General features: G+C 40.9%; 2 protein-coding genes across 8 annotated transcripts in view; one reads left to right on the forward strand and one right to left on the reverse strand.

Annotated features, from left to right (window-relative positions):
• The window catches only part of OSBPL9 (oxysterol binding protein like 9), a 176,829-nt gene extending 166,108 nt beyond the window's left edge, over window positions 1–10,721 (forward strand). For all 5 annotated transcript variants that reach the window (XM_077779835.1, XM_077779836.1, XM_077779837.1 and 2 more), the window contains 10 exons: window positions 622–707; window positions 2,168–2,339; window positions 3,539–3,623; window positions 4,325–4,435; window positions 4,683–4,746; window positions 4,865–5,005; window positions 7,385–7,463; window positions 8,260–8,351; window positions 10,087–10,222; window positions 10,482–10,721. In XM_077779835.1, the coding sequence (XP_077635961.1) occupies window positions 622–707; window positions 2,168–2,339; window positions 3,539–3,623; window positions 4,325–4,435; window positions 4,683–4,746; window positions 4,865–5,005; window positions 7,385–7,463; window positions 8,260–8,351; window positions 10,087–10,222; window positions 10,482–10,556 (1,041 nt within the window). In that variant the 3' untranslated portion in view covers window positions 10,557–10,721. The remainder of the gene's footprint in view (window positions 1–621; window positions 708–2,167; window positions 2,340–3,538; window positions 3,624–4,324; window positions 4,436–4,682; window positions 4,747–4,864; window positions 5,006–7,384; window positions 7,464–8,259; window positions 8,352–10,086; window positions 10,223–10,481) is intronic.
• A 1,136-nt stretch (window positions 10,722–11,857) lies between these two features.
• Window positions 11,858–21,855, reverse strand: part of NRDC (nardilysin convertase) — a 117,616-nt gene continuing 107,618 nt past the window's right edge. For 2 of the 3 annotated variants that reach the window (XM_077779678.1, XM_077779679.1), the window contains 11 exons: window positions 21,519–21,646; window positions 19,573–19,735; window positions 17,820–17,851; window positions 17,430–17,568; window positions 15,141–15,188; window positions 14,790–14,842; window positions 14,288–14,371; window positions 13,628–13,718; window positions 13,228–13,344; window positions 12,239–12,328; window positions 11,858–12,077 (listed from right to left, as the gene is read on the reverse strand). In XM_077779678.1, coding sequence (XP_077635804.1) covers window positions 11,880–12,077; window positions 12,239–12,328; window positions 13,228–13,344; window positions 13,628–13,718; window positions 14,288–14,371; window positions 14,790–14,842; window positions 15,141–15,188; window positions 17,430–17,568; window positions 17,820–17,851; window positions 19,573–19,735; window positions 21,519–21,646 — 1,143 coding nt within the window. In that variant the 3' untranslated portion in view covers window positions 11,858–11,879. Of the gene's footprint in view, window positions 12,078–12,238; window positions 12,329–13,227; window positions 13,345–13,627; window positions 13,719–14,287; window positions 14,372–14,789; window positions 14,843–15,140; window positions 15,189–17,429; window positions 17,569–17,819; window positions 17,852–19,572; window positions 19,736–21,518; window positions 21,647–21,855 lie in introns of those variants that run through there. The other variant, XR_013338937.1, reaches the window with a different exon arrangement.

A 21,855-nucleotide genomic window follows, 5' to 3' on the forward strand; every position in this document is an offset into this window, starting at 1 on the left:
TGTGGTCCTTCCATTCTGGGAGATCATTTATTTGAGGACACAGGTTTGTAACTACATCCGTTTCCTAATACAACTAACAATAACAGAGAAGCAGCATTATTAGAAAGTGCACAGAGCCCTCAATGTCAGACCCAGTTTTGATTTCCACAGCAGTATGGAGCAATGAGAAAGTTTTTTACTCTCTTTGAGTTTCATTTTTCTTGACTGTAAAATAGAAATAGTTTCTCTATAATAGGATTGTTGTACAGTTTAAGAACATAATGTGTATGTAGTGCTCCAGCAGGTAGTAGGCATCAGAGAATTGCTGCTGAGTAGTTTGTCATTGTTATACTAATTTCGGAGCAATAAGGAGGTTGCACAGAGGAAGTGACATCTGAACATTGAAAACTTGTTCTTTGTTTCCCATCTGCTGGGCAGGTTAATGAGGATTCCTGAATCAGAATAGTTAGGGAAGTAGGTATCAGAAGCATGCTGGCCAGTACATGGTGGGTATTACCATGACTGGAATGAGATTTTTTTTTGGTTTTGGGTTTAAAAAAAAAAAAAGTTTTAATCAGTACAGCAGTCTGTTTATCTGTAGTGGAGTTTGATCTTCATGGGTCAAATGTGTATGTTTTTCAGGTAGTTCTTCCAACATTCATTCTTGAAAGAAGATCTCTATTAGAAATGTATGCAGACTTTTTTGCACATCCGGACCTGTTTGTGAGGTATTTGAACACTGTAGTTCCCTATTTTTAAGATGTTACTTGGTAGCTTTCTGTTTGTACAGAATAGATGGATTCCTCTCTTCCTTTTTACCTTTCAGACATTTCTAGGTAAAGCCATTAAATGCTTTGTTTTATTAGATACCTGTCTATTTGCTTAGGTTACATGGTGGTGATGTTGTTAGGCAACCAAGTTAGACCCTAGAAAATCTTGAGAGCCCATTAACAGATAGCCAGTATTTACAGAACCAAGGCTATGAGCTCATTTGATCCAAGGATTGGTAATCACTGTTTAAACCATATCCTGATGAAATTCTATTAATTGAGTTCTGCAAACCTTTCTAAAGCACCTCTTGTTTGCTAGGACTTTGTTATGAGCTGGGGAAAGAAAAATTCAGTGTCTGCCCTTGAGCTTACAGTCTAGTGTCTGGTTTAGAGATTGACTCATAAATTTTAAATATTAAGCTTGCAATATTAGATAAATGTACAAAGGAGAAAGTACTCTAAAGTTGGCATTGATTTACAATGAGGTGAGTTCACATTGCTTTTCAGTGGTAGCAGGAAATTTTTCTTTATAGCAGGATGTTCTAATTCATCTTCTCTGATTACATTTTGTCCTTGGACTGTGGTTTACGAAAGCCAGATACAAATCACTTTGAGGTTTCATGATGGTTGGGCACATTGGCTAATGTTGGTATATATTTGACCCTCAAATAACATGGGGATTTGGGGTGCTTACCCCACACACAGTCAAAAATCTGTGTGTACTTTTGACTCCCACAAAAACTAATAGCCTACTGCTGACTGGAAGCCTTGCTGTATCATAAATAGTATTACCACATATTTTTGTACATAACATGTATTATATATTGTATTCTTATAATAAAGCTAAAGCAAAGCAAATATTATTGAAGTCATAAGGGAAAATACATTTATAGTACTTTATTTATTGAAAAAAAATTCACGTGTAAGGAGACCCACACAGTTTAAACCCATGTCATTCAAGGATCAGCTGTATACATTATCAAATTCATCAAACCAAACACTGAACACTAGTGTGCCTAATCATGTGTATTATACCTCAATTTTAATTTTTTTTTAATTGTTTTTTTAAATGTTTTATTTATTTCTAGGGGAGAGAGAGACAGCATGAGCAGGGGAGGGTCAGAGAGAGAGGGAGTCACAGACTCTGAAACGGGCTCCAGGCTCTGAGCTGGCAGTCAGCACAGAGCCCGACGCGGGGCTCGAACCCACGAACCGCAAGATCATGACCTAAGCGAAAGTCGGACGCTTTACTAAGCCACCCATGCGCCCCTATACCTCAATTTTAAAAGGAAACTTTGAAGTAACTCTTTGTCTTGGGTCCTCTCAACTTAGCTTAGGGTGGACCATGCTGAGGAGTGCTGCGTCAGCTTATCTCCTGTTATAAAGCAGGACATTAATTTTCTCTTTCTCTCTTGCAGCATTAGTGACCAGAAGGATGCCAGAGAGCGAATGGTTCAGGTTGTGAAATGGTATCTCTCAGCCTTTCATGCAGGAAGGAAAGGATCGGTTGCCAAAAAGCCATACAACCCCATTTTGGGCGAAATTTTTCAGTGTCACTGGACATTACCAAATGATACCGAAGAGAACGCAGTGAGTTCTGCACTGACATTTTTAATTAAGTTGCAGAATGATTCAAGATTTCATTTTATTGGGGACAGATAACGGTGATAAGGGCAGGAATCCAGAACATGCTCAGCACCCACAGGACAGTGCTGTTGGGTCAGCACACTCTAGATACAGTGAGCAGGAAAGAAGTGGCAGGAAATGAAACTCACAGATCATGTCATGCAAAGGCCTTGTGGGCCATAATGGTAATTTTATGGCTTATCAGGATTGTATTTTTATTTTGAAAAGATCACTGTAATGATTTTGTGAAAAATAATTTAGAAGGAAAGAGACCACCAAAGAGGTTTTGCTGTTATTCTAGGAGAGATACAGTTGATTTAAGCTGTATCATGGAGGTAATACCGATAGGTGGACTGGAGAAGTAAAAGAAAGGGGACAATGAGAAATGAACCTTGTATATGTGCTTCAGCAGTTGGTTGAGGCCATTTACAAAAAACCAAATTAGATTTGGGGAGGAAAAATCCAGAACTCTAACTTGAAATAAAAGGCATGAGTTACACATGTATTTGGAATTGTCAGGTAGGAAGTTAGAATTTTAAGAGTCTAGGAAAAAATGGATCTTTTAGAGATTTTAGTATATTTAGATGACATTTAAAGCACTGGAATGAGGTAAAATGATCTAGGAAGACAGCATAGATAGAGAAGAGTAAGTAACACAGACCTGAGTCCCCAGGGCCCCAATATCTAAGAGGTTGGTTTGGGGAAGATGACCAACAAGGAAGACTCAAGCATATGTAAAAAGGCTGTAGCCCATAGTGCCTGACACATAATAGCCTCTGAGTAAATGTAAATCTCCATATTTCTCCCTTTCTGTGTGATTTGTTACATGTAGTCCTTACTAAAGACAGAGACATTGTACTTTGGTCCTAGTCATTTGGCTGACATTGATAAGTGACCACTGTCTGTGCCATGCCTGGCCCTGAGTTAGGCAACATGATGGTTGCCTTCAAGGATGTCTCGGAGGCCTAGTCAAGGTAGACTGACACAAAGCTGTAATTCCAGTAATGAAATTAAGTGCCAGAATAAAAGTGTGTATAAAGTGCTTTGGGTGTGTGGAGGAGAGAACAGTTAACCACCTTGGGAGGCAGAGAATCCAAGTATTAGATTGTCCACAATGTCGTTTGTATCTCCACACCAAAATAAAATGCTATATTTGCTTACAGGAGCTAGTTTCAGAAGGACCAGTTCCCTGGGTTTCCAAAAACTGTGTGACATTCGTGGCTGAGCAGGTTTCCCATCATCCACCCAGTAAGTTACAGGGCTCCTCTGCCCCGTCCACTCTCAAACTGTTCTGTCTAAAGGGTCATGAAAAGCTTCATAGCTGGGGTCACTCAGCTGAGATAACCAGTTTTATGGCTGCCTGTATCTTTGTAACCTTATGGGGATTGGTTTCCCCTGTCTGTCTTGTTCCTTGTATAAATGCCAAAGATTGTATTCACTGATGAACTGTGTATAGAAAGCAGGGATTTAGGAAACTAACTTGTTAATGCTTCTAAAGTCCTCTTACACATAACGAACTATGTTACAGAGACGTCAGCAATTTTGACAGTTTATAAAAATGAGATGTAGTTTCTGCACAGTATATTCCTGACATAGTGGAGAGAATACATATCCTTAATGTCTTAATTGGTCATCACAATGTCCACACTGGAAATATTGGATGGCCCCGGGTTGAGGCCGTGGTGAGGACATGCTTACTGACCAGAAGAGTTTTAAGCTTCCAGGATTGCTACTGCCTCATTTTTCAGGCAAGTTACTCCTTATATGGCCCTGAGTGGTGCTTGCATTGGGAGAAACAGAGTAGAAAAGGCAGTTAAATATCTTCTGGCCTCACTTGAGGCTGTTCTTTGAGGGATACAAGGATTTTCCCCATGGAGCCTGTTCTTTCTCCAAGTTGGAGAGGTGACTATAGCTATATAGTCCACTAATTGAAAACAATTTCTGTTTAGTTTCAGCTTTTTATGCTGAGTGTTTTAACAAGAAGATACAATTCAATGCTCATATCTGGACCAAATCAAAATTCCTTGGGATGTCGATTGGGGTGCACAACATAGGGCAGGGTAAGTCTGTGGGCTTATGGTGGACTGCATTGTTAATGTATTCTAATATGTGCTGGACCCTTGTCCAGACTGAATCTCATTGTTTGCATATAAATATGTGTACTGGGGATGAGATCAGGGGTGGGAGGGTACAAGATTGATTTTCCCTAAATTGAATGGAGTATTCTGGAGTTTCCATCGACCAGACGACAAATCCTTATGGTCAGTTGACACTACTCATCAGAGATTATATCCCTTCTCTCTACAGGCTGTGTCTCGTGTCTAGATTATGACGAACATTACATTCTCACATTCCCCAATGGTTATGGAAGGCAAGTAGAGCTATGTCCATTTCCTCTGACCAGCTGGCAGCAGACCCTGTTGTCTTAAGCTACAGGGTCTTTTTTTCCTCTAAAACTGTCAGCCTTACATGCACTTTTGGTTTTGCAGGTCTATCCTCACAGTGCCCTGGGTGGAACTAGGCGGAGAATGCAATATCAATTGTTCCAAAACTGGCTATAGTGCAAATATCGTCTTCCATACTAAACCTTTCTATGGGGGCAAGAAGCACAGAATTACTGCTGAGATTTTGTAGGTATTTTGTTTTTCTGCTTCAGTGCTCTTGTGCTTCTCTATTTTTCTTCTGTCTTGAACTGTAACTTATTAGGAATTGACCATTTTAATGGTTCTTTGTAAACTTGTTTCACATCTTCTATGTCATATCTCTTCCTAAAATCCCATATCAGAAGGAGAGCTAAAGTCTGGATTTCGGAACAGTCGGAGGTCATTCACTGGTGGGATTTCCTTTCTAGGAACCTGAGGGGAGCCTGTGGTAGATTTCTGACTCATTACTGCCAGATTGCACGATGGGCTAGTCTGTACAGTAGACTCTGTGATTCCTGCTGCAGTGTTTCCAAGACCTCACAGTCCTTTATTCTGTGCCTTTGCTGGGGGAAAACATCACATCTTGGCTTGCTTCTGTCTAGGGTCAGATAAAGACAACTGTGCTGTCTGGGTAACAGACAAAGCCTGCCTGGAAGAGGAACATCAGCAGGACTTTGTCTTCCCTGAAAGGCCTTATTGGGAACAGTGATGCAGATGAAAGATACATGACTGGCTAACCAGTTTTCCAGGGAGATACTTAATTGGCATGACATAATTAGCACCTTCTTCCCCCTCTCCTCCCACCAAAAAAATAAAAATAAAAATCTTGAGCAGGGAGGACCACAAACATAAGATGATGAAGTTTACTAAGTAAGGATCAGTGTAAAATCCTAAATACTACTATAGTCAGAGAATATGGGCAGAGCTCAGAGAGCAGCACAAGTCATCACTATAATGCATCTGTGCCCCCCAAACAGGCAGGTGGTGGAAATTGGATGTCCAGAACAAAGGCATGGGTAGGACCTGCCTCTCCGTGTTCTTTGGAGGTAACCAGCACCAACAGGAACTGCTCAGTAGAATCTTCTGCCAGTCATAGCCATATATTGAAAACGGCCCTCAAAGTTGGGAGCTGAAAGAGTGCTTGGTAGACTCTAAATTAGGGATTTGAGCACAAGATGGCTCTCAAAGTTTTTGGTCTCTGGACTCATTTTACACTTAAAAATTATTAAGAAACCTGAAGAGCTTTGTGTCTATTATATATCCATTGATTTTCTCATATTAGAAATTAAGGGGTGCGTGAGCGGCTCATCGGTCAAATGTCAGACGCTTGATTTTGGCTCAGGTCATGATCTCAGTTTGGTTCGTGGGATTAAACTCCACATTGGGCACTGCACTGATATTTTGAAGCCTGCTTAGGATTGTCTCCCTCTCCCTCTCCAAAGACATAAACAGTTTTTTTAAATAAAAATATTGACAAGATTTTAAAATATTTGTAAATACGCTTACAAATGACAATAGTATTTTTATGAAAAAGAAAAAACATTTCCAAAGCTTTTTTTAAAAAAATTTGTGAGAGGAGTAACATCGTATTTTTGAATTTGTAAGTCTTTGATATAATGGAAAACAGATGGATTCTCCTATCTACTTATTGTCAGTCTCTTGCTACATATCCCATTTCTGGGAAACACTGTACACTTGTGGGAAAATTAGAGTGAAAAAGGCAAGTAATGTCTTAATATTTTAAAAATAGTTTTGACCTAAGAGGGTCTTGGGAACCCCCAAAAGTCCCCACCACACTTTGAGAAGACTGCACAATGACTTTCTAAACAAGGGATTCTTCCATTTCTCTATCCCTTTGTCCCTCTTTACCCAAAGTCCCTAAATCATAGTGGAAGCTTGTTTCAGTCCTGTGATGGCAGTTTGCATCCTTCTACCCTGTGTATTTTTTTCTTTTCCTCTTTTATAGCTTCTCCTGTGTTCGTTCATTCCTTACCCTTCCTAACCTGTCCTTTCCTGTGATGCTTAACTTCCAAATTCCATACCTGCCGTACCTACCACTGTCATGTCCAAGTAGAGGCCTGGTTGGTGTTTTTGAGGCCTATTGGGTTTTCCTCAGGAAAAGAGGTCAAACCATTTGACCTCTGGACCTCAGGATCCTTCATTATGATGAAAAGCCTGGTCTCCAGTGTTACATCCCTAAGTGAGACCTTCTCTGACCTTCATTGCAACTTTTGCCTTTGATCTCCAGTGCTCACATAAACTCACCATAGCACTTACCACACAGAATCTCAAATGGTGAGGTCTCCACAACTAGGCTGTGAACAGCTTGAGGACAGGAACTGTCCCTCATCTGCTGTGGCCCCATTACCTCCAGCGCAGGTCTGCTTTGCTCATCTCATGCCCAGTGTTCATAGGATCTTTAGCATCTTGTTTAGGACCCTCATTTTTATGGTTGACTCATGGAAATCCAGAGGCTTCACAGTTACTTTTCCAAGTTCTGCTCTGTGTAGTAGGCCAGCCACACCAACCAGATTCTTTGGTAATTTTCAAATTAAGACTAACAGAAATGTTTCCTTTTCTATTTAGTTCTCCAAATGACAAGAAATCTTTTTGCTCAGTTGAAGGGGAATGGAATGGTGTAATGTATGCAAAATATGCAACAGGGGTAAGAACCTATATTTTATACTTGTTTTAGGCTACTTGAATCATAGCCTTCCTTCATCTGGAAATTTAAACACCAAGGCCAGCTCTAATGCCATCTCTTCAAGGAAGTCCTTTCCCTTTCCCTAACTCTTCCCCAGCAGTACAGGTAGTACAGTGGTTTTTATTTTCTCCTCTCCTCTCAAAACACTCAATAATATATGTGGGGAAAAAGTGCTTAGCATATAGTAGGCCTAACCCAGTAAATGGTTTTAGTTGTATCATTAGAATATATGGTATTATTTATAAAGTTAAGTGCCAAACTAACTTTTCTGTGTTTGTATACACAGCTTGACTTTTTTTTTTTTTTATAAGACATGTATTACTTCCTAGCACCAGGAGTGCAGAAATGAGTAACATAGCCCTTGACCTAAAGGAACTTGCAAATAGTACCTAATTAAAGTAGGAGGAATGGGATTAACAGGAGGAGCCAATGAACCGGATTTTGGACTTGGAGAATTTGAAATGTAAAAAGCACTTCAGCATTTAACGTTAGAATTTGTTATTTATGGGGCAGGCTTTCCTAAGAGATTTAATACTGAACATGTAGCACATAGCCACATTGGAAACCTCTGTTGAGCTTCAAGACTTAAGATACAGTATATTTTATGCTGAAAGTAGCATATGAAACTAACGGTCTATACGTTGTCTTCCTATGTGGCATTTGATTATTAAAACTGTTCAGTGCTTCTGGGAAGAGTTGACTTTTCCTCCTACAGTAGTTTAAACAATAAAATATCTACCTACTTCTCGTTTTTTAGGAAAATGCCGTTTTTATAGATACCAAGAAGTTGCCTATAATTAAGAAGAAAGTGAGGAAATTAGAAGATCAGAATGAGTATGAATCCCGCAGGTAAGAGAACTTTGCTAGAGCTATTGTTCTAGCAAACAATAGCGCCCCTTTTAATGGCTAGGCGTAGGCAGGGCTCGGTGTTGGGAGACACAGCACAAATTAATTTTGTATACCTGGGTTCATATGGGGCTCCACCACTTAGCTATGTAACCATGATGGTAAGCTAGCATCTCTTTGCCTTCTTTCCTGATGTGGGAACTATCTCAGAGTTGATGTGAAGACTAAATGTGAAGAAATATAAATGATGCTAAATATATAATAAGTATTCACTGTGTCGTTGGCTTATCACTTTGTGGTTTATAAGAGAAGGCAGTGAGGTTCCAATCAAGATGTGTACAACACCCTCTGGTTTTTTTGTTGAAAAACCTTAAGGTCATCCCTAAGTATTTCAGTTTGGATCTCTAAAGTGACTTTAAAGGGGGGAATGCCTGGGTGGCTCAGTCGATTAAGTGTCCAACTTCTTGGTTTCATCTGAGTTCATGATCTCATGGTTGGGGAGTTCTAGCCTCGTATCAGGCTCTGCGCTGACAGCATAGAGCCTGTTTGGGATTTTCTCTCTTTTTCTCTCTCACCCCCCAATCCCTCTCTCTCCCTCCCTCTCTCTCTGTTCCTTCCCTGCTCGTGCTCGCTCTCAAAATAAACTTAATAAATAAAGTGACCTAAAAATCACTAGCCACAATATCATTATCATGCTTTAAAAAATTTCTGGGATGCCTGGATGGCTCAGGTCAGATCATGATTCAAAGGCCATGGGATCATGCACGGGCTCTGCACTGAGCATGGAGCCTGCTTAAGATTCTCTCCTTCTGCCCCTCTCCCCTGCTCTCCCTCTAAAAACCATACATACATATATAACAGTTCCTTAATATCATCAGATATCTAGGTGGTATTCAATATTCCAGTGGTTTCAAACATAATTTTTTCCTTTCCAATTTGCATAGTAAAATCCAAACCTTTCAGTGGTTTAAGGACTCCTGCACTGAAGTTCTTTGTCTAGCATATTAGGGGATTTCTTAAATGAAGGAGGAGCAGCTTCTAAAATGCAACTGTTGTCTCTGACTTGTTAACAGTATGCTTGGCTGGACTGCCTGTTCATATTTCTAAGTGTAAATCTATCAAAATCCACAGGGGGATCTCAGGCATGGCCACTTTTCTGGTCCCTAGGCATCTTCACTTGTACACGGACACTAGTCTTACCTCGCTGTCATCTTCCAGGCCTTGAGAAGAAGCCACATTTTTTACCCCCGTAAGCCTCTGCAGTTCACATCTTGACCCTTATTCAGACTGTTTCTCTAAAATGTCATTGTTCAAGGGAGTTTTTCTAAAATGGAACCTCTGTACCCTGATCTAATTTCCCTTTTGGTTTATAATAAAGGAAACTCAAGACCTATGGAGAGGTAAACCGATACCCCCTAAAGTTGCATAGCAACTACAGGTCGAGCCAGAAGTAAAATCCCAGGTTTCGGTTCTGTTCTTTTTTCCTGTTGTCTCTTCCGTATCCACCTTTCTGTCCATCCTTTATCTTCTTCCTTTGACACTAGCAGTGGAATCTTCCAAGTCCATTTCTCTCTCTTTGCCACTTTAAGGAGATTTAGTCTGTGAACTATATATACTTAAAGCTATTTGACTTACACTTTATGCTACATTTACTGAGGCTCTAGACTTTCATTCTCAAGTTTGCTAACTCCTTTGTCCATCAAGTACTTAGCACCTTTGACTTCTTTTCTCAATTTAGCCTTTGGAAGGATGTCACTTTCAACTTAAAAATCCGAGACATTGATGCAGCAACTGAAGCCAAGCATAGACTTGAAGAAAGACAAAGAGCAGAAGCCCGGGAGAGGAAGGAGAAGGAAATTCAATGGGAGACGAGGGTAAGCTTATTTGGGTTGCCTGCCTCAAGGTCCCACCTCCTACTCCCTCTGTATCCTGAGCTGTAACTCATTCATTTCGAATGCTGAAGTCAGGTATCAGATACTTTTAAATAAGGATGGCAATGAACAAGATGAGCCTTTGGGCCCTGCCTGAAACTCATTTTAGTGTAATAGAGGGAGAAAATATAAAATAATAAAAAGTTTATTCTAGAAGTACAAAGCCAGTCAATAACTGAATTCTCCCCCATTTCTTTTACAGTTATTTCATGAAGATGGAGAATGTTGGGTTTATGATGAACCATTACTGAAACGTCTTGGTGCTGCAAAGCATTAGCTTGGGAAGTGCAATGTTTACACCTGATGACCAGGGCAATAGGCATAATTAAGCAACAATCTTCCTTTGGGAGAACTTATTCACTCCCTTCTTATTGCAGTGGTTCCTATCTCAGGGATACTGGACTTTCTGATGCAGATGAACAATTAAAGCAAGAAAAGCTTCCCTTTTTTTCCTTTTCTGTGGCAGTTACAATTTTGACTTCAGTCCTGAGAAAAACTCCAGGTTTTGAAAACAAGATGTCTGCTTTTTCCCCCCCAAACTCCATGCTTTAAAAAGCATTTATAAATCCCAGTCTTAAACCTTGCATACCAGTATGGCTGTTAAGATCTACATTTGTTTCCTAGTTCATAAAATTTTGGGTTCTACATAATACACACACACACATATATATATACCCCGATGCCAGATTTTTCATAAATACTCCATCTACTGTAAATATTGGTTCCTCTGAGTTGTTTTAGAAAATTAGTGCAACGTATTAAAATCAAGTGTCAGGAAATTTCATGGCCTCACCTGTAACAACTTTTGTTTTGGAATTGGATTATTATTAGGAATTGGACTGTAATTAAATTGTATCTAATGCTGGACTCTATTTAATTATACTCAGTGCTTCTTAAGGCATCATAAAGTAATTTTTCCAATTTTTTTTAATGTGTTTCTTTGATTATTTGGCAGCCTGGGATCTAAGAGCTAACTCCTGAAATAAGAGAGGATCCATCCTTTTTTTTCACCTCTCCTTTAAACTCTGTTTAGCCCCCACCATGCTATTCTCCAGTCTTCCTTGAACTCTCATACAGCACACATAGGGCTCCCAACATTTTATCCAAAAATACTTTATTGCTTTAGAGGGTTTGGGAAGAGTAACTAGATTTCCCTCCCCCCACCCCCCCAAACAAACAAAAGAATGCCACAGCAGCAAAATGGCTCCTTCTGCAAGGCATTACAGAACTATCTTTATTTAAAAATACATTTAAAAAAAACACAGGTATTAGCACCTAGCATTTAGGCACTAAGACATTGGTTACATAGGGCCTCTCAAGGTTCTCTTACCCTGGATCCTCTATCATCTGAGAGAACCAGGACAGGGCTTCTCAAATTGCTCCTGCAAGCATTTTGGTCACACTTGGTGCATCCTGCTACTTTCTCTCTGCCAGCTGCTATAGTAACCCTTGGTTTGTTAGTCATAATGTGGCGAGTAGGAGAGTAAGTCAAATTCTATGATGGCAGTGCAAAATTTCAATGGCACTAGTAGTAGTATAACTTCATAAAATACAAACACATTTTTAAATACACAATGCTTCAGGCCAACGAGACTGCAGTTTATTTGACTATTTTATGGTAGGGGAGAAGGTTAAGTGTTGATGTGAAAGCCCTGATGTCAGTAATGGGGATGGTAGACTCTACCAGCAGAGGAGAGGTTGGCAGGTAGTTTAGCTGCATCACTTCACAAGAAGAGTTTGAATCTTCACCAGAAGGAGAACCATCCTCTTCTAGCTCATACTTCCCAAATCCAACAACCTAAAAGAAACCAAAAACTTGAGGTGAGAAAGGCTGGGCAGATTTGGTCAAAGCCCTGGTAGAATCTCTGATACTAACCCAACCAAACTCAGTGAATGCTAACAGGGCTAAATGACAGCTCTGAAAAGGATACAGCTTACAGCTTAGTTAAACATACTCACATGAACACTGAGCATTTTACTTCCTGGTCCTCTATGAGCCTTGAACCAGTTGACTAGGTCTGATTTTGAGAATGACTTCAGTGCTTCAATCTTACAGGGGAAAGGGAAGATAGAAAGCAAGCTATAAAAGACTAGCAATGCATTTTCTGGAAAGATTGTTATTTAACACACCCGAGGCTTTGGTCCTGCTTAGCACCTGAGCACATTATTCTTCCACATATCAACCTTTCAGAGAAGGGGGAAAACAAGCTTCTGGGACCCACCTTTGTGTGTGTTTCATAGCAATAATTAGCCCTGGCAAATAAGCAAGAGAGGGTAGCAGATGCTGTAATTAATTACAGCTGTGTACTACACAAGGAGCCAAAACCCACCACTGCTTCAGTGTCACCTCTCAGGTACATGGTAACTGTATGTTCTAGTTTGAGAAAAACAACTGAAACAGGTAAAGAACTTTGTCTTATAAAAGGAAAACTGGAGCACCTTATGAGCTGGGCCAAAACCTCTTATTAAATAACTCTCTTGCCTCTGTGTCCTTTGCTAATTCACTTTGTACAGTTATATGATCAGAGAGCCCTAGACTGCAAGTCCCAGAGCACTTGTTGTGGGTGTTACTAGCTGGGGCTACAAGCTGTCAAGAACCACAGCCAGAATCCTTAAATCTGGAAAAGAAGTCCATAAAGACCAGATGTTCTCAATTTTCTTTAAATAGCAAACCCTTTTCCCCCTCCTACAAATCCTGTAGTGGCCCTCAATATAAATATGTAATACAAAACAAAAAGTATTTTACAAAAACAACGTAAATACAAAAATAGATCTTGCTCACATAGCTACCTAAGGTGCTAGACAGGCCAGTCTGGAAACAAGATTTGATTAAGGGCAAGTAAATAACCAAACCTAGAGCAGCACATATGATTTGCCTGGGATTGGGACTCCTATAAAATCAGGAGTCCCCGTGAGGGCTCTCTCACTCAAAACTGTGTTACTACTACCTCATGGGCAAGGCGGTCAAAGAGATACTGCTGTGTCACCACTTCATTCCAGTTCCTGTCCACCTCCTCCCCAAGGTGGGTATCTTCACACTCCTTCAGCTTGATCAGAGCTGTGACCTATTCCACCAAAAAGAAAGATCCTCAGGTATAGCAACACACCAGTTCCCCCAGAACACACTTTGCCCTGTGAGGTCTGGTTAGTGACAGACCTGCTATGATCCCTTTATTTGGGACTTGCCAGCACAATGGGGAGGGATAAAGCTACGAAGACATGATCATGTTAAGGTGAGGGCTACAAAACTCAAAATCTGGTCAGCATATAGCGCTGGTAAGACTGGTATCGAGGTGTCTTACGAGCTTGTGTGGGCCAAAGAACAAAAGAGCGGGCCAGCATAGTCACCTGGGTATTGAATGCATCCTCAGTGAGGTTCTCAATCTTCTCCTCAAAGTTTGAAAGAAACTCTTCTATCTTCTTACCAACAACTTCAGAACTGAAACAAAATAACTTCAATTAAAAGTCATCAGAAACCTGGTCTCCAGCAGAATGCAAAGGAAGAAAAGGGCTAAGGCAGATTTCTAGGAAAGAGACTGAAGTATTTTCTTCCCAGGCCTCTGTACTCTCCCCTATGCTGAGGGGAGATAATAGGAAAGAACCCTGCCCCTACCTCCAGCCCAACTTCCGGATCTCCTCAATACTGAAGCAGTGACAACCCATGCTTGACCACTCCAAAGCTGAGAACCAGCAAGGCTTGTTTATACCCTGGATCTACCATGAATGCCAAGCCAGGCATTCTTTGCTTTTCTTGTCCTCAGGCCTGCCTGAAGAGAGGAAACACTGACAAGCCCTGCACAGTGACCAAGGACTAGCCAAGGAACCAGGACCAGTGGAACCACTGATCAGTCCTGGGTCAGGCAGGCCATCTATGAATCACTTGCCATCCCCACCCCCTGTGACTAAGTGAAGCAAACCCTATTTTGGTCAGAATTGCCTGAGGTTTAAGGAAGCACCTATAGCCCCCACCCTCCAGGCCAAGAATAATAGTTGGGCCCATCTACTCACTTGTATTTAGTTGCCTGAGTCCCCACAGTGACAGAAAATCCTAGAATCCCAGATGTGTTCCTACAGGTCGGGTAGACGTGGTACCTACAACCAGAATGAAAAGTTCTATGAATTCAGGTAGTCACCTGAGCCCTGCCCTCAGAAACTAGAGGTAAGTAGGAAGGGTTTCTGCACATCTTTACTGGACCTGGAGGTCCTGAAAGAGAATCCACAAAAGTGTATCCATCTATTTCATTCTCAGGTTAGGGTGTCCACCCCCTCTCCTGAACTGAAGACTATAGGCTAACCTTTTTCCTTGCTAATCTTTGAAACGTAACTGAAAACCTGATCAGACAGTCCAAGATGCAAATTCTAGGAGTTTTGACCAGTAGATATGATGCTAAGGCATGGAAGGACCAGCGAGCTCTGAGAGGCTGCTCAGTCAGGATATCTGATAAACCTCAGCCTGCAAAGTAAGCCCCAGACCTTTATTTGAGCTCAGTGCTCTTGCCAGCAGACTTACCCAAGGGTCTGCTTGGTTCGAAGGAAGTCAAAACAAGGCTCTTCCATGTGCATCTGTAATTCAACATACTACCCATCAGCCCAACTCCTCCCAGCAGAGAAACCTCCATTTCTAAACCCCAAGTGTTCCACATAACCCCCAAATTCCAGCCTCTTTTACTGCCTTCTTCCTCCTAAATTTCCCAGGCCCCCTGTCCATTCACATACCAGGTGAGAATACTAAAAATAACCATCTCACCTACTAAACAGGCCCTGACACCTCCCCAAGTCCCTAGCTCCCAGGCAGAAAGGCCAGTCCTTGTAGTGGGTCAAGGACTCCTCAACACCTCAACTCTCCTTTATTACAACTTACCACAAGTAGCTCCATAAGAGTGTACTCTTTCAGACTCCTGGTACCTGACTGAAAGGAGAAGTTGGTCAGACCAACCGAAATTACAAAAGCTTACAGGCTTTTTAAGAATCCAGCTATTCTTGGCAACCATTTGTTCAGGTATCTATTCCATTTTCTTCCCCCAAGAGAGTTGATCACACCCTCTGTTGACATACTTGCAACAATTTTGTTTATACACCTGCCTTTCCACTAGACTGCAGGCCTGTGAGGACAGAACCCACCCAACCTGCCAGCTCCTACCCAAAGGACCCAAAAGATACAACCTAAAGTCAAGTACTTGCAGCTCAACGTCCTAAGGAGAAAAGAAGAAAATGTTTGGGTATCAATGAAGGGTATCTGGACCTATTCCTCCCATAGGAAAGATATGAATAGAAGGTTTTAAGGCCACATACAGGGACCCAAACCAGCTGCTAAGAGAAATACCTAAGAGGCTGATACCATACTTGGAGACCACGTGCTGGCAATCCTGGAGAGTAGCAAAATAATGCTTACTGATGCAGTTAGAATGAAAGCGCAAGAGGCCAACACGCAAGGATGTTCCTAGTACATCATATAGTCAGCGTCTTACGGTGTCCTCTGACATACTCATTGCTATTCCTTCCTACTTCACCAGAGGAAGAGGCTTAAGCCTTCCTAGAATGATCTGGAAAGAACACAGGATCTGAGGACAAAAGGAATAAATTCAAGCCCCACTCAGTGACCTCAGCAAGTAAGAGCTGCAAGTCCTGTTTAGTCAGGCAAAGAGATTTCCTGTTTGCCTCTAAAAGGATGCAACAAAACTAGTTGAAATTTCCTACTTAAGATGTCTGGAAGGAGGGAAGTGGTGCCCTAAAGAAAGTGCTTTATTTTAGAAGTTGGTCCTAAGAGGTGATTGATAAAAAGCACCTTGACAGAAATGGTCACACATGGTCTTACAATATGAAATCCTGCCTAAAACAGGAGAAGTACTATACGTTTTGAGCAGCAGAAGCACTGGAAATGTGGACAAAGCTAATAAGCAGGGCCAGGCCATATCATTTATGAATTTGGGGCCTGGTAGTCATTTCAGCTTCAAATAAGCAGAGAACCTGGATGAAAGCAAACCAGGTAGCTACAGCAAGGAGGAGATGGGCTCTACAGACAAATTGGGTCTCAATGGATAGACTTAGTCCAGGACCAGAAACACAATAAAAGGACAAGATGACAGACACTAAGGCCATATAGCCCTGCCCAAAGCCTGGACCAGAGGGATCTTCACAGGGATCTCCCTGAAAGAAGGGACTTCATCATGGAGGACATCAAGGAACTACCACAGCAGCTAGCAGTAGAAGCCCCAGAGTGTAGGAAGTCTGACGTCAGTCTAGACAAGCACAGGTCCCCATAGTCCTAGAAGTAAGTGGGCTTACCACAAGCTGTGGGCCAAATGAGATTATTGCAAAGCTCTTCCTTATTTTAAGCCCAACCCCACCTTCCTAGAATGATATGGAAAGAACAAAGGATCTGAGGACAAAAGGAATAAATTCAAGCCCCACTTAGTACAACCTTAGGCAAGTAAGGGACTCTGGACCTCAGATTCATCATCCATAAAACAGGAGATAAACCCTTTATCTAAGATGCTTTGAAGCTTTTAATTGGAATTCTGGTAGTCATTCTTTTTGCTATATACTGATTGCTTGGCTATATCAAAACTTTCCTTTTAATAAGTGTCCTCCTGCTGCTTGGGGTTGGTTTTGTCAGGGGAACATGTAGGAACTTCCAACTACTCTTCAGTCTCTGTCCCTCTGGCCTAGTGGTTGAATGATTCAATGAAGCATTATGACTGAAAAAAAAATCCATTTCACTGACGGGAGCAATTTTTAAATACAATTGCTTCAATGGGGCACCAGGGTGGCTCAGTCAGTTAAGCATCCAAATTCGGCTAAGGTCATGATCTCACGGTTTGTGGGTTTGAGCCCCACATCACACTCCGTGCTGACAGCTCACAGCCTGGAGCCTGCTTAGATTCTGTGTCTCCTCCTTTCTGCCCCTCCTCGGCTCAACTCACTCTCTCTCTCTCTCTCAAAAATAAACATTTAAAAAAAAATTTTTTTTAACACAATTGGTTAAAGAGGACAAATGACCGCAAGAAAAAAACTACAGAGGTAAATGCAAAAAAAGGGCCCTGAAAGTCCTAGAGTCAGTACTCCCAGGTACTCTGGACCTTCCATCAGGCTGCACTGCCCTAAAGGTACTTAGCTATGAGGATGGCTGTGTGTAATGGGGCCAGCTGACCTGATAGTACACAGTGACTTCAGAGTTGGCATCACCCTTGTTCAGAGCTCTCACTTTGCACAGGTGGTGGCCACTTGGCAGCTCTACCACCTGGAACTGCACAGGCATCTCCTGCTCCAGAGGCATGAAGTTCAGCTTGCTGCAAAAGAATGAGTGTGGGTCACTGAGCAGTGTCTTATATCCTCTTACCCCCACCCAAACACTACTATGATGAGGTCAGGCCATCTACAGTCCCTTCTGAATTGCCTTGTTTCCATAACCAGCCTCAAGAAAACCTACTACAAGGAGTATCATCCACTGTGGATTTACTAATAACTGAGTTGTCGTTCAAGGCCCTCCTACTGGTAGGACTGTAGAACTCCTATAGAGAAAACTCAAACCAATACTTACTCAACAACATATTTCAAGAAATCCACGGATTCCTAGGAAGCAAAAGAGAAAAAAATAACTATATTGGGCTCTCGCGACATTAATTTCACCCTGAACCAACTAATATCAACACTGTAATTGTGTAAGAAGCCATGGATAGCATTAGGGAAGCAGATATAGTCTGCAAAATTCATCGATTGGGCTCATCATTCACTGATTTGATACTGATTATGTTTACTGAATATTAAGTGGCTCTCACTGAACAGCTCCTCCTCTTTTTTCCCTTTGGCATTCTGTTAGCCTGTACACTGTGACACGATCCAACTTAACTGTTCAGTTAAGCCAACTAGGCTGCGTCCTCTAGGATACCTGTCACTGTGTTTTAGAAACCTAGGTCTATATAGAACCTGGCATAAAATGAGCAACAGAATAGACTTAACACTAAGTGAATGCATCTTCTCCCAAGACTTCTGTTTTCTAACTTACAAGATGGGGGATAAGTGAAGGCATGAGCTCATCTCTACCGTGGTTTCTACTTGGTGCAATTCATGGTACTAAGTTGTCTGGACCAAAAGGACCCCCACCCAGTACTTCCACTATGTTCAGAAAAGCAGACCGCTATCCTGCTCTTCTCTATGTGGGTTAAAGCTTTTAAACTTCTTTCTGACGGAAGGAAAGAAACTAAGGCTGGTTTGGAGGTTAGGGGATAAAGACAGAGAGGAAGTACAGAGGAGACAGCCCAGTCTCAAGGGTGGCCAGTTACATATTCCATCAAAGGAAAGTCCTGAGAAACTGGGAAGCCATGAAGGAAGATGGTCAACAGCCAAAAACTTCAGGGAGAGTCCCAAACAAGCATTCTTGGCTTGAAGAGGCCTCAGTTAACTACAAACCTACTCAATATATATCAGAACAAACTCCTCATCGGGTCCCAAACCTTTTTCCTACTCCTCCACCAACCCACTGGCTCAAAAGCAAGAATTCTTTCTTTTTCATTTATTTGTGTAACTTTGGGATAATTATCATTTTTCACTTCAACTTACGTGTGTGTGTATGGTAAAAGCAAAGAACATGAAGTTACCATCTTAACCATTTTTAAGTGAACAGTTCTATAGTGTTAAGTATATTTACATTGTTGTGAAATATAAGTCTAGAATTTTCTCACCTTGCAGAAGTGAAATTCTACACCCATAAAACAACTCTCCACTTTTTTCCATCTTCCCAACCCTTGGTAACCACCATTCTACTTTTTGTTTCTCTGGCTTCGACTACTATGGATACCTCATATATTTTGGAATTATACTTCATGTCAACTCTTGTAACAGCCACATAACTGGTCTCTCTGAATTTTTCTTAAAACAAATACCTTTTTAAATGCTTCAGTGATTTTCCATTTACCACAGGATAAAGCCCAACCTCCTTAATTTGACACACAAGGTTGATATACAAGTTCTGCTTGTGTGTCTGTGTGTGTATACATCTCTCACCACACCCCAAAGCTCCCACTTTAATCTCTAAATTAAACTGTCGTTTCCACACACAATCTTCAACAAGTAACCAACACCATATATTTACTGAACCATTTCACTCAAAGCCCTGTCCATTATCAGCAGTCTTCATAAAGAAAGCCTTGCCCAGCATCAGCATGGCTGTGCTAGGACAACTGTGACCTGCCAAAACTACAGAGCGTCCCTTTTTGGAGAAGAACTAATGCAATTCCAGAGCCCCACAACAGCATTCAGACCTGGCCAACACCAACAGAGCACCTCACACTCACTGTGCTTGTGACATTTCCTTGTACCAAGCCTTCAACAAAGAGCTGCGATTTGAACTCCTTGACAAAGCTCAGCAGAGACTCAAGGGAAAGGCCATCCATCAAAGCCCGGTACTTGTCAATCATAGACCAACGGGCATATTCCAGGATTAAAAGCCGTACATCTCTACATAGAAGGGAGAAAAAAAAACAACAAAGTTTTATTTTGAAATGAATCTTAAGATTAAAAAAAAAGATTTGGTTAAGTTACTACAGATGATGTGTTTCTAAAAAGATACAATTTCTATCATTACTTAAGATGGGAGAAACAGTATCATAATCACCAAAAAGTATTTATACAATTACATATACAAAATTATACATAGATTTACTTACTGGTACAGCTCACTCATCTCAGTTACAAAATAAAATATTTCACATTAAGTTACCACATACACCAATTTAAAATTATTACTATTTTTAATTTGAAGTCTCACTAACATTTTGTTAATCACTAGAGGCCACCATTATGGATACCTATTACTGCTGTAACAACATAGTGTAAGTAGTGGCTCTGGGCCAGAATCGGACTAACTTCTAGTCCTCAGCCAACTCCCCTCTCCTCACAATGAGGTATCAAACTTGGCAAGTTACTTAACATCTGTGACTCAATTTCTTCATTTGTAAAACAAGGGAATAATAATGGCTACCATTATAGGGTTTTGGAGAGAATTAAATAAATATATACACCTAAAGTTTTTATATTTAACAAACAACAAATCTTCAACAAATAGGTATAATTATTAGTCTGCCACATTTTAATAAGGTAATTTTCAGGAATTATTGGACACACGGGGCTATTTTGCATCATATTAATAGTTACAGATAATTCTCCTTTATAACTCTCCTTTCCAGCTTATATTTGGTTATTAGTTTTTGTTAACTTTTTATGATCAGACTATCCGTTATTACAGATCTCTCAAATGCTCCCTGCCCTGCTTTTAAATTTTGTTCAGTTATGGTCTCCTTATGACTGTGTCAAAAGTAGATCCTCTATATAAGGTTGTGCTGTTTGTTCACCATTTATAGATGTCCAGCAAAGAGGTCAAGCCATGTGTACAAAGTGCTGTATCTACTCAGTGGGGATTTCTTTCTCCTCTCCACAAAGGCTCCACCTGCTGATAGAGGGCACCCCAAAAGGGTACTTTTTCTGATTCACACAGAGGTACCTCTAGGCTACCATTAGCCCTAGACAAAAGAACAGGCTCTAATGAAAGGCCCAGGGTTATAAGCAGGGTGTTTAATTATTCTACAGACTGTCAGAAGCCTTTTGCTCTCCTCTGGAAACTTGGCTGAATTCTGGGTTGCAGTTGCCAGATAAACTATCTGTTAAGCAATTTCACTCAGCTACCTCATCATAATACCCTATATACTAAAATCCTCAGTAAAGCATTTCTGAGCTATAACAAGCCAGCACTTCTTTACCTGTTATTTACTTATAAACTTTGGGAAAAACACCCAGGTTGTCTACCTATAGTCTATTATTAAGTACAGATAGCTACTTAAGCTGGGTTTAGAAATCCTATAATCCAATGGATAATTTCCTAAATCAGAGCCAATTCTAGTCTGTCTGAAAAATAGCACTGAAACTATAGGCTCATCCCCCACACCTAACTCCTCGAAAGGCAAATATTTTTGGCCTACAAAATATAAGCTGATTCTGGGCCACTTGGGTGGTTCAGTTGGTTAAGCGTCCGACTTCAGCTCATGTCACGATCTCATGGCTTGTGAGTTTGAGCCCCCGCATCAGGCTCTGTGCTGACAGCTCAGACCCTGGAGCCTGCTTCAGATTCTGTCTCCCTCTCTCTCTGTTCCTCCCATGCTCTCTCTCTTTCTCAAAAATAAAGATTATATATATATTGTGTGTGTGTGTGTATATATATATATAAGCTGATTCTATGTATACCCACTTGGCCAGAGTCTCAGGCTTGATGAGGATGTTAAAGTAGGTCTTCTTCAATTGCTCAGTTATCATTGTAAAGACAGCTGGTGTGGAACTGAATTCCGCTAAGTAGTCAATAATAAGCTGAAACAATAGCTAAAAAGAAAAGAAAAAAGCACTTTAAACAAGAGAAGCATGAAATCCACTACATTTTTGGGCAGGGATGAGGAGGAAGGTTTTCCCATTGGTTTTTACCAGGGGCCCAGCATTGGTAATAGGTATTTGTAGGGGATATAAGAGAAGTACATGACTCAAGGATCTTTAGGAGGTGAAATCTTCAATAATTGTGAAATTTGGAGCAATGG

Source organism: Crocuta crocuta, unplaced genomic scaffold (assembly GCF_008692635.1).
Source record: "Crocuta crocuta isolate KB4526 unplaced genomic scaffold, BGI_CrCroc_1.0 scaffold168, whole genome shotgun sequence".
Taxonomy (NCBI): domain Eukaryota; kingdom Metazoa; phylum Chordata; class Mammalia; order Carnivora; family Hyaenidae; genus Crocuta; species Crocuta crocuta.